This window comes from Eurosta solidaginis, chromosome 3 (assembly GCF_040869045.1).
Source record: "Eurosta solidaginis isolate ZX-2024a chromosome 3, ASM4086904v1, whole genome shotgun sequence".
Lineage (NCBI taxonomy): Eukaryota > Metazoa > Arthropoda > Insecta > Diptera > Tephritidae > Eurosta > Eurosta solidaginis.
Window position 1 is genome coordinate 96,959,727 of NC_090321.1, and position 12,449 is coordinate 96,972,175.

General features: G+C 37.6%; 1 protein-coding gene across 6 annotated transcripts in view; it reads right to left on the reverse strand.

Annotated features, from left to right (window-relative positions):
• Positions 1 to 12,449, reverse strand: part of LOC137244194 (matrix metalloproteinase-2-like) — an 830,051-nt gene that overhangs the window by 410,343 nt on the left and 407,259 nt on the right. The window contains exons 4-5 of one of the 6 annotated variants that reach the window (XR_010950836.1): positions 9,217 to 9,391; positions 1,478 to 2,130 (exon numbers count right to left, since the gene is read on the reverse strand). The exons of 4 other annotated variants lie outside the window; for them this stretch is intronic. Coding sequence is in view for 1 of the 2 variants with exons in the window: in XM_067772840.1 (XP_067628941.1) it covers positions 9,388 to 9,391 (4 nt within the window). In the remaining variant the exon portion in view is untranslated. Of the gene's footprint in view, positions 1 to 1,477; positions 2,131 to 8,899; positions 9,392 to 12,449 lie in introns of those variants that run through there. One more of the 6 variants, XM_067772840.1, reaches the window with a different exon arrangement.

The following is a 12,449-nucleotide window of genomic DNA, read 5'->3' on the forward strand; positions in this document are numbered from 1 at the left end:
CTTGGCGATAAATAATAAATGAAAACAAAAATAACATTTTTGGCATTTAACATATTGCAGTTGCCATATTATTTAGCTGCGTTTGCAACGAGGGAGTGCGGGACTATGCGAGGAGCTCATGCATGCAACCATGAAAAATATCGCATTACCATAAAGAAAAACACAGAAAACAAGGAATGAATGAGAGAAAAATTGCATCAGAGTAAATTTATTTGTGTTCATTTTATAGACAAATGGCAAATTCTCATTTTTGGATGTGAACGAGTGAAAGCTCTGTGAGATTTATTACCACTTTTATTAGTAACAATGAACCGGACCATAATCGCAACAAATTTTGTAAAGAATTGAAAGAAAAACGTTGACCATAACAGAAAACACACACTGTTGATGTGGTCTACCACAAAAATTTAAATGTAAGATATGCGCAAAGAAATCTGGATATGATAGCACAATTTCTTGTCATGAAATATGTACGTTAGAGGTTGTCACCAAGTATAGAGAAGACAAAGGTTAAAAATTCCCTTCCCTGTTTTGAATACATACGTAACGAATTTTTCCAGAAAAAACACCAAACTTTGTTGATCAGAATCAACGTAAGTGGATTTTCCTCCGCAGGACTTGTCAACTGCGTCAACTGGCAGCCGACGCTCACATTTGCATCCGGCCATCCACTCATCTCTTCTTGGAGCGGCCTAGAAAACGTGTCTAGCGCATATATAACAAGTCACAATACAGCTAATATTTTTGTAATATGTATCCTACTATAGTTGTCTCTTTTTAACTTAAGTAATTTGATTTTTATAACAGAATGTACTAAAAATGATTTTGCCATGTGAAAAGGTATAAAACGGAGCCGGCCTTACAAATAAAAGGTATAAAACGGAGCCGGCCTTACAAATACTAAAACAATTGCATAAGTGTGTGTAAAGATTGAGTGACAACTCCCCACAGTGTGCTAACAGAAAATGTGGACTGTGAAGTTTGAAATTAAAAAGGACTTTGGTTGTTTGATTTCAAGCTAATCCTGACTATACTTACTTATATTCGTATAACAAAGAACGCGGAGTTCGAGCTAGTTACATGAAACTTTTTTATAAAGAAGGTATCGTTTTTATTCAATGAAAAATTTACTTAAAAAAATTCACTTTTTCATTAAGAAAGAACTATAAAATAAAGTAAATGTGAAGATAGAAATATATATTTTCAAAACATAAAGTTATTCAATAAAATAAAATTTATGAAAATTAATAAAACTAAGTAGAACGTATAAAAATATATTTATATTAAATTGTCAATATTTATTAATAATTAATTAATTATTATTAATTATTAATAATTAATATTTAAATTGTCAATATTAATATGTATGTTCTAAGGAACTTAATAATACTAACTAAAACGTATTAAAAGCCACTTTAACATTGCAGCATATTGTTTTTATTATTTGCCCAAAAAGTAGCATGGGCTTTTCCTTTTGCATTCACTGTGAATGACAAGCGAAAGCAAACGATCGTGATCACACATCGTTAGTGTCGGTGTGAAAATACGAACTCAAATTGCACAATGTGCAACTTTTGGCCGGCTTTGGTATAAAAAGCCAGCGCACTCATAATTCTTCATCGTTTCGTTCTGCGATTGGCGGTAAAAACGTCTCAAAGCTAAATGCAGAGGGCGTGGCAGGCGCAAAACCCGCCGCACTTCTTGCTAAAGCAAAGGAGATGTACTTGAGTAAACTGCGTTGTAGTGTGGCTAGCCGCTGCAAAGTTGGCCATGACCATCGCTGAAAGAAATTTCCAGCTATGTTTCATCATTTATTTTTTACGTTCACCAAATTGTCCTTTTTTAATTTAAACAAATAAAAGTTTTTTAAATATTTAAAATTTCAACGTTTTTTCCTATATAAAATACTAAACGGAATATCACACACTCTACAAATTGGCGCCCAACTCATCTGGTTCGAATAATTTATTATTTCAAAATTGTACCACGGCGAAGTCCTCGGCTGAACAAAATGGTGACTCTTTCCAGGGAACAGTTCGAAGCATTAATGAAATCGGTAAGCAGCAGCAATATTCGTGTGTGTACCTACGCTGAGCACATGCAAAGCTCGTTACAATGGAGAGCGTAATCCTGCAAAGGTGGAAGAATTTATAGCAGCGATTTCAACTTTTAAGATGGTGGAAAAAATTAATGACGCCGACGCAGTAAATGGTATGCCGATGTTGCTCGAGGGAGACACAGCGGAATGGTGGCGTGGTGTTAAAGAGCAAATATCAACTTTTGCTGACGTAGTTCGCATGATTCATGAAAGTTTTTCACCCGCAAAGCCGGCATGCAGAATATATTGCGATATAGTTGAACCCAGGCAACAAAAAAGTGAACCGACAGACACATTCAACCGTAAAAAGCGTGCACTATTTGCCCAACTACCAAAAAGTCCAGCCGAAGCTGACCAAATTGATATGGTGTTCGGTTATTTACACGCAAGCATTCGTGGAATAGTAAGCCGTCATAAGGTCACCACATACGAACACGATGCACGAGAAGTTGAGTTATCACTAATGGAATATGAAAGTGGTAAAAAGCCACAAGAGCAAGTACCCCGATGTACATATTTGTAGCAAAAAGGGACATTTACGCGAAAACTGTTTTAAAAAACAGAAGGCAGAAAACATTGATGCAAATTCAAGTAAAGTCGCCGCAGCCATAGTAGCCAAACCGAAGTTTGCTTGCTACGGGTGTAATGCACCTGGCTTGACGCGTGCTAATTGCACAGTGTACAACAAAAATAAAAGTTTTTCGAGTAGAACTATAAACTATAATGCGATAAGCCCCGTAAATATTGGCAGAGATATGCCGATAGTTAATGTGCAGCTTTCCGGTGTGCCAGGTCAAGCCTATTTTGATACTGGTGCACGTACTAGTGTGGCAAGCGCAAACTTGCAACGGGTTATGGATTTCGTGGGTTGCAAATATTGCCCTAGCAGATGTTATAGTGTCGAGGAAAAATTGCTTGGCAACTGTATGCAAGGTGGTAATAGGTGGCCGCTGTTTGAATATACAATTCATTGTATTACCAGATGCAGATAATAACCGCACGTTACTTGGTGCTGATTTTCTTAAGCAAGTTAATATCGTACCCAATATGGGGCAGAGGTATTGGTATTTTGAGGATAACCCCCTGCATCACTTCGATTTCGTAGCAAAATTGCCCTTTAATTTAATAGAAGTGGTGAAAGTAGCTAATACTACACCCAAACTAAAATTACCAGCTAGAAATCCTCATACTCAAGCATACGTGACGGAGTTCGAAAGTTATGGCCCTGATATACCGATAAATGACTACTCGCCAAGTTCGATCCAAGCCATATTTAAAGATTCTTTACCAGGGGATTACGCCACAGAGACAAAAGGACCCAGCACTATTTCCAAGCCTCGTTTACAAGCAATCCGATGACAACGATGATGATTTTATGAGCTTATACTCAATTGATTTTAAATTGTTACAAGCCCAAAGATGGTGCTAATCTAAACATGCAACAAAAGAAGCAACTAAATGAAATTCTCCACGCTAATGCAGAAGCATTCGGCAATGTAGGTGAACCATCACCATACGCTGAGCACAAAATATACACAGGCGACCATGAACCGATTTTTAGTCCACCATATCGTCTTTCTTTTGCGAAAACTCATCAATTGAAAGCGGAAGTCGAGAAGATGATCGAAAGTGGAGTGAGAATGTGAATAACCATGGGCATCTCCAGTCGTTATGGTGCCAAAGAAAACCGGCGGAATTCGAGTTTGTATCGATTATCGAAAACTGAATGCGGTAAATGTGCCAGACAGATATCCATTGCCAAGAATGGATGATATACTGCATGCCTCCAAGAGTACAAAATTTATGTCTACATTAGATTTACAAAGCGGTTATTACCAAATAAAAATGAATGATAAAGATGCTTACAAAACTCCTTTTATTACCCCTTTTGGAATATATTTATTTAGAAGAATGCCATTTGGTTTGTTTAATGCACCCGCAACTTTCCAGCGTCTCATGGACCGGTTTAAAGCTTCAATTCCCAAGGTTCAACTATTGATCTACCTTGATGACCTAATTGTGTGCTCATGTTCATATGACGAGCACCTCAATGATGTTAATCTTGTTCTTCCAAAGTTGCAACAATATAATCTACGGGTAAATAATAGCAAAAGTAAGTTTTGTTGTGAGCACGTAAAGTATTTAGGTAACGTAATTACAGTCGACGGCATATATGTGTGGCCCCAGCGGGTTAGGGGGTCAGAATATACCCGCGGTAGGTATGCCTGTCGTAAGAGGCGACTAAAATACCAGATTCAAGGGGCTGTGTAGCGCAACCCTTCAGGTTGCCAGCGCAATATATAGCTTCTCCAAACCCAATTATCAACCTCACCTATCCGCGGCGAATCCTGTTTCACTAACAGACGAGGCTCTGGCGACCCCTAGCTCCTCATGGAACTTGGGGGTGGGGAGGGAGGGATGGTCTGAAGGTTTAATGTGGCCATATAAATCGTTCCCGAGATGGTCAGGCTAGCACCTTAATGGTGCTGTGTTACCGGAGCGTACCGGATCTTTATCCAGCAAAGGACCATCACATCGATAACACTCCCCAAAGCCTTCGGGGAGTAACCTTATCGCAACAACAACAGCAACAATAACGGCATATGTGCAGATGAAGAGAAAACAGCTGCCGTTAGCCAAAGAAAAGAGCCGCGAAATGTGAAGGAGCTAATTTCATTTGTCAAAACTTATTCTTTGTAAAGAAGATTTATTTCTGGCTATGCCGAGCTTTCGAAACCACTAACTGAACTTATGAAAAAGAATGTGAAGTAGTGTTGGACGGAAAGGCAAAAAGATGCCTTTGAATCACTTAAGCAAGCCTTAACGTCAGCACCCATATTAAAACAGGCTCAAGATAACATGCCCTTTTGTATAAAGGTCGATGCGAGCGCGTACGCTATTGGCGCAGCTTTACTCCAGGGGAGGAGAGCAAAGAGCATTCAATTGAGTATGCAAGCCGACTGTTGTCAGCAGCTGTGCGAAACTATTCCACCACCGAGCGGGAAGCTCTGGCTATAGTGTGGGCATGTTCAAAGTTCCGTGGCTATAACGCAGGTTCCGAAATAATTTTGGTTACAGACCATCAACCTTTAAAATGGCTACTCACAATCAAATCCCCTTCTGGTCGTCTACCATGATGGGCTTTACAAATTCAGTAATACGGTTTTAAAGTTCAATATAGTCCTGGTAAAACTAATTCTCTAGTTCATATGTTATCTCGTCCATAAAGTGATGACACACAAATTGTAGTCGAACATGTGCCTTTCAAGTAGATTTTCCCCGAAAAAGTTGCAAAGAAATACGGGATGAGCAGTTAAAAGACGAATATATACAAAAGATTATATCGTCAATAGAGTCCCAAGACGATAATTTAACTTTTTGGTCAAACAGAGGATTAGTGCTTTTCGATGGGATCATATTCCATTGTGCAAATGAAGATAGGGAAGAAGCCCAAATGGTAGTTCCACAACAAGAACGAGAGGACCTAATCAAGAAATACCACGACGAGAGCACTGCAGGCCATTACGGCGTCGAAAGAAGCATTCATCGAATTGCTAATCGCTATTTTTGGCCAGGAATGCGAACCGATATTGCAAAGCATGTTAAAGTTTGTATAGAATGTCAAAGATATAAAGCAACCAATCTAAAACCAATGGGTCTTTTCCAGACCACAAGCAGTAATCAACGATTTGAAGTTGTAGCAGTTGACTAATTCAGCCAAAAGCAAATGATGGTTTTCAATGGATACTAGTAGCAGAGGATGTTGCATCGCGTTGGATGGAACTTTTCGCCCTTAAAGAAGCAACAGCCGAAATTTGTGCAAAAACTTTAATAGACGAAATATTTCTTCGTTATGAGATTCCTCGCCGACTAAAATCAGACAACAGTGTCCGGTTCATATCGGCGATAATGCACCTGTCTATCATCCGCAAGCTAATCCCGCCCAGCGTAAGAACAGAAATATCAAAACTCAATTAGCTATCTTTGATGGCAATGAACATATAGATGGAATCTGAATCTACCCTCAATAAGATTCGCATTAACTACGGCAAAATGTCAAAGTACTGGCTTCACATCTGCATACCTAACGTTCGGTAGAGAGCTGCGTACCCTAGACGACGTACAACATGATGTAAAAACTATTATGGAATCTGAAAATTTTATTCCGCAAAGAACACCTTATCTTCAAAGAATCAGCGTTTAATTACAACATGCGAAGGAAACGCAACATCATATGCAGACGGTCTCAATACGACTTCGATATCGGTACAGAAGTACTTGTAACTACGCACACCTTAAGTCAAGCAACAAAGAACTTAACATCGAAATTTGTTCCGAAAAAAGATGGTCCTTATACCATCCTTGGCAAAGTTGGCTCATCTTCATATGAAATCGCATCAAAACAAAACCTAAACTTACTATTAAGAAGAATCTCCAGCAGCCATGCAACCTTTACGGAGACGAAGAAGGCCAAAGAAAAGTTAAAAGGAGTATTGCCGTGCCTTCGGGACGATTTAGTCACGCCAAAGGGGGAGACTGTAACATAGCAATATCTAACATAACATATTTTCTTTAATACCTCACATGTCAATACCTTTTATGGCAATGTCTTTGTATGGCATTACCTTTTCGCTGTCAAATGTATCCTACTATAGGTGTCTCTTTTAACTTAAGTAATTTGATTTGTATAACTTTTTCTAACAGAATGTACTAAAAATGATTTTGCCATGTGAAAAGATATAAAAAGCCAGCGCACTCATAATTTTTCACCATTTCGTTCTGCGATCGGCGGTAAAAACATCTCCAAGCTAAATGCAGAGTGCGTGGCAGGCGCTAAGCCCGCCGCACTTCGTGTTAAGGCAAACGAGATGTACTTGAGTAAACTGCGTTGTAGTGTGGATAGCGATGGCTAGCCGCTGCAAAGTAGTTGGCCAGGACCAAACATCGGTGAACGAAATTTCCAACTATATTTCATCTAGTTTTTTTACACTCACCAATTTGTCTTTTTTCCTTTAAAATTTAAACAAATAAAAGTTTTTCTTTAATATTTAAAATTTCAACGTTTTTTACTATACAATCTACTAAACGGAGTATCATACACTCTACAATATGCTTTTATTAATCAATCTTTATATAAATACGGCTGTCTACCACACCGAAGATCCAGGGTTCACGACCCGGGCAAAGCAAAATAAAAATTTTAGAAACAAGTTTTTTCAATTAGAAGAACATTGGGGTCTCCTATTGGCAGTGCTTGGCAAGCACTCGAAGTGTATTTCTGCCATGAAAAGCTATCAGTGACAGGCGCGGATCTACGGGGAGGCAAATAGGGAACAGTAGGTGCGGTCCCACCAATTTGTAGGAAAAATAAAAAGGATAGCGATGCAAATTGGAAGAGAAGCTTGGCATTAAATCTCTTCGGAGGTTATCGCGCCTTACATTTATTTATTATACCTTTCATGAACATGAAATGGTATATTAACTTTGGTCCGATGTTTGTAACGTTGAGAAATATAGAAGATAGACTCACCATTAAGTATACCGAATTGATCAGGGCGACGAACTGAGTTGATATAGCCATGTCCGTCTGTCCGTCCGTCTGTCTGTTTGAACGCAAACTAGTCCCTCAAATTTTGAGATATCTCAATGAAATTTGGCACAGGGATGTATTTTTGTATTATTTGTCGGATCCGGTAGGATCCGACCACTATAACATATATCTCCCATACAACCGATCGTTCAGATAAGACGACTTTGGTCATTCCTGCCGCAATTTAGAAAGTATAAATGTGAAACTCAGTGATATATATTCTAATATATCCTGAAAAATCACTTTGATCGGAGCTATATATAGTATATATCCCATACAACCGATCGATCAGATAGAAAGATTTTTGGCCATTTCTCCCTTAATTCCCAATATAAAAATTAAACTTGGTGATATTTATTCGAATATATCATAGACGATTTCATGAAAAAATCATTTCGATCGGAGCTGGATATAATATATATCCCATACAACCGATCGTTCAGATAAGGGGGTTTGTTGCCATTTTTTATTTTATATTTATTTTAAAAATCGTTTAGGTATGTACATCTGTTCACTATATATTTCTTATCTTAGACATCCGATTATTTGGAGATTACGAACGGGATAAGATTATTGTGCAGCCCGAATCATGAAAGGTATGAAGTCTTCGCCGAAACCGAAGACAGCCCCGTTTACTTGTTTTTTAATATAAATACGCCTCACTCACATTTTCCGACTCCTTTTTTGAACCTTCCGTTTGGCCGATTTGAATGAAATATGCACCAATTTGTAGGAAATAGAATTCTTTAGTAGAGGGTAGTTTGGTATGTATTCATAGAGGGTAGTTTGGTATGTAGGGGGAGTGGCATCTGATATATATATCTAAATATGAAGAAAAAAATCAAAATAAAACAGGTAAGGAAGGCCCATAGTCCAAAATTTTACTAATTTTCTAATTTGCGTCATACGGTCAATTCACCTACAAAGTTTGATCGCTTTATCCGTCTTTGGTAATGAATTATCGCACTTTTTTCGGTTTTTCGAAATTTTCTATATCGAAAAAGTGGGCTTGGTTAGAGTCCGATTTCGCTCATTTTAAATAGCGATCTGATATGAGTGCCCAGGAACTTACATACCAAATTTCATTAAGAAACTTCAAAATTTACTCAAGCTATCGTGTTTACGGACAGACGGACGGATATGGCTAAATGATTTTCTTTTTTCGCCCAGATCATTTTGATATAGGTATAGAAGTCTATATCAATCTCGATTAGTTTATGCCGTTACGGGGTACCGTTATGCGAACAAAATTATTATACTCTGTGAGCTCTGCTCAGCTGAGTATAAAAATATAGACCGCCTTCGGCGATAAAGTGCTGTCGAATACGAAGAAACGCTTTCTGTCGGCAATACGTGATGAATAATTTGCTTGACAAGTGACGTGCACATAAACATAAACAAGGTCTGTGCCTCATCACCATCACCGCTAAAGAGCTTGAAGAAGCCATCAATCTTGAAAAACCATTTAAAACAGTAGGCACGAACGGGATTGCCTCTCAATACTTAAAAGCCTTCGGAATTTAGTTACCTTACGCTTGCCTTCAACGTGTCTCTGTCCACTTACGTCATGGATTTTATTCGATTTTGATTACCTGTCACTAAGAGTCACTTTAATTATAGCATGAAATTTATAATGATTTTGAAGAATAAGCTTACCGATGCGAATAAATCTTCCTTTGTGAGATGCATTCATTTGGACTTACCTATAAAATAATATAAAGTTTGTTTATTAAATTAGTTTGCATGTACGATCAAAAATTTTAATTTAAATAATTCAAAAAGAGAAGATAAAAAATATTTTAAAGACTTCCTTTATATAAAAGGTTCAAAACGCTGCGTAATATATGTACGTCCATAAACACAGACATAATATAGTGTTGATGATTTTTGATTTTGAAATTTTAACAATAACTTTTGTAAACAGCTTATCAAAAACAAACTTATAAAGGTAGGATGCAATTAGCAAACCCAGGTGAACAATAACTTAAGGTCCATCAATATTAGAAACTTCGCTGTAAGGAAGATATTAAACATCTTAGCGTAGTGTAAGGTTTCAAGTTTCTATCTCAATGAAAAGTTACTCAAAAATCTGTCTTTAGCTTCCACATGTTCTAAATGGATTTACTGAATATCTTTAAATATATCGATCCCTGCCCCATCAAGAAAATTTTTTATCCTAAATATTAAAACCTAATAAGGTCCTAAGCTATGTTCAATGTTTCAGATCTCTAGACTATCGGAAAGTTCCTTGAAACACGGAAATGTCCAAGTTTATCGATCCCTGCGTCCCCTCATGCTTCATCATCATCGCATTTTGAAGTATGTTTCAAGTCTCATGAATCTATCTCCACGGAAAACTACTCAAACTCGATCGCAAGATTCCAAACGCCATACATAAATAGGTTTTCTTAATATTTGGATTAATATCCATGCCTCATCTAAAAAGTATTTGTATCCTAAGTACAACTTGATTAGAGACTTCGCTATGTGCAAAGCTTCAGATCTGGTTATTCTGAAATTCCTTAAAACTCGAAAGCAAAATGTCCATCTTCGTACGGTTTCATGAACTCTCAAGATCTCTGAGACGCCTAAAAAAATTTGTTTCCCTCATATTGCATTGTCAAAGGGCTTTGAACTGTGTTCTTAATTTCAAGAAACGGAAAAATGTTCAAAATCAGGGACGTGACAGTTGTAAAAAAAAAAATAACTAAATGTAAGGCGCGATAACCTCCGAAGAGATCTAAGGCCGAGCTTCTCTTCCAATTTGCGTCGTGCTCCTCTCGATTTTCCCTACAAATTGGCCGGACGGGACCTACATATTTTATGCCGACCCCGAACGGCATCTGCAAGGCAGATGAGTTTTCACTGAGAGCTTTTCATAGCAGAAATACACCAGGAGCGCTTGCCAAACACTGCCGATGTTTGATGTTGCTTTGGCCGGGGTGTGAACCCAGGGCATACAGTGTGGTAGGGGAGCACGCTACCATCACACCACGGTGGCCGCCGAAACAGTTGTAAGATAAGGGAAATAAAGGGCTTCTTTTACCATTAAGAATGATATATTAAAATATTGGTTGTGAAAAGCAATTATACAGACAACTTATGGTAATCAAAATATGATCTGCGTTTTAAATAACCATTATAATAACCAAATAAATTTTATTGGTTATCAGAACAAAAAAAACCAAATGTTTCCTTTTTTGGTTATTAAAATTTAAACCATGTACAATGTACAGTGGATACCTAAACTTCAAAAACGCCTTTATTTAAAGATAATATAATTTATACGTTAAAAAATAATGACAGCCTAGTTCTTGATAAGTCTAAATATTGTGACGAATATTAGCATCACTAAGCGATAGTGGCATCACTAAGCCGATACTAAGCAGCCACTCGTATGTACGTAAACAAATCAAGCATCATTTAAACACATAGATACAAGGCAACGGAGAGATACTTACAAACAGATGTAATCGTCAGCCGAAGAAATACTCACATATACACACGCATGTGTCTACAAACTACAAATATACATGTACGAGCCGGACCCGTGCGCATCTTGCGCAACCAATATAAAAGTCTGTTATCAAATATCAACAGAAATCAGCTGTTCTATCAATCAATTAAAACTTACAGCTTACTGGCGTATGGTAGCAACTGCCGGTAATGCAGTGCAAATATTCACAATAGTGCCATAGTACAAATAGATTTCTTTGTGTGCTCACAATCGTTTATTTTTAACAAATTATTTTAATAAAATATAGCTAAACAAAAGCACTACGACCAAAATTGCCCAAAACTCGCTAATAGCCGGAATCTCCATCTTTACAACCAAGACTTTATTTATAGATTTGGATTCCAAATAAGAGCTAAAAAGGGACCCGTACATAAAAATAGGAATTAGAAATAATATATATGATATGACTGGTAACCAAGCATGAAGTTCACGAAATTACTAGACCTTAGGAGAAATGGGTGAACGAGGAAACCGAGGGTATAAAAGCAGCGCAAGCTGAGGCATGACTATGCAGTTTGATTTAAACACGCAATTATTGTGAAGTAGGTACTCTCAAAGTAGTCTAATAAACACCATTTTGCAATACAGAATATTGGACTGATTTATTCAATAGTTTAGCGATTCGAACGTTAGCAGAAAGTTGCAAATAAGCGGAATTTCCCAAAATTCGTTACAATATTTTTCTAGCTTTTTTTTTTTTTTTTTTTTAGCTTGTTCATATGAACTTCGTTAAGAAATTTGGTTTGCAGCAGTCAAGGCTTCCCTTTGGAATAAATCTTTGAGAGGCTAGGTTTTAAATTTTCGAAATTTTTTCCTGATTTCAGGTACGGAGTTAAGAGAGTAGGCAATTTGATACATGCTTCTATCTTTGTATAAGAGGTCCCTGAAAAGCGCATACGTCTTTGCTTAATGACGTTGAGTTATGGCTTCACCGCGGACTTTTCGAGTAATTTGGTTCAGATGAAGAAGCAGAAAAAGTGGGTCTTGCGACGAAGGAGGGCAAAACGGAGTAGATAATGACATCTGCACATTCACGACTTGGCAATCATACCAGTGTTGGAGGATATGAATTCGAAATTGTGAAAAACTTCTCCTGTTTGAGAGCCATAACTAACAGGGAACACAAAGGGCCAAAATTTCGAGTAAAACTGGGTGTTTATTTATGCAGCAAAAGCATTATAGCACTGAGCTCGGGAAAAGTGAGGTGGAGACCTAAATCGAAGTGACTTCCTGCAAAAATTGTA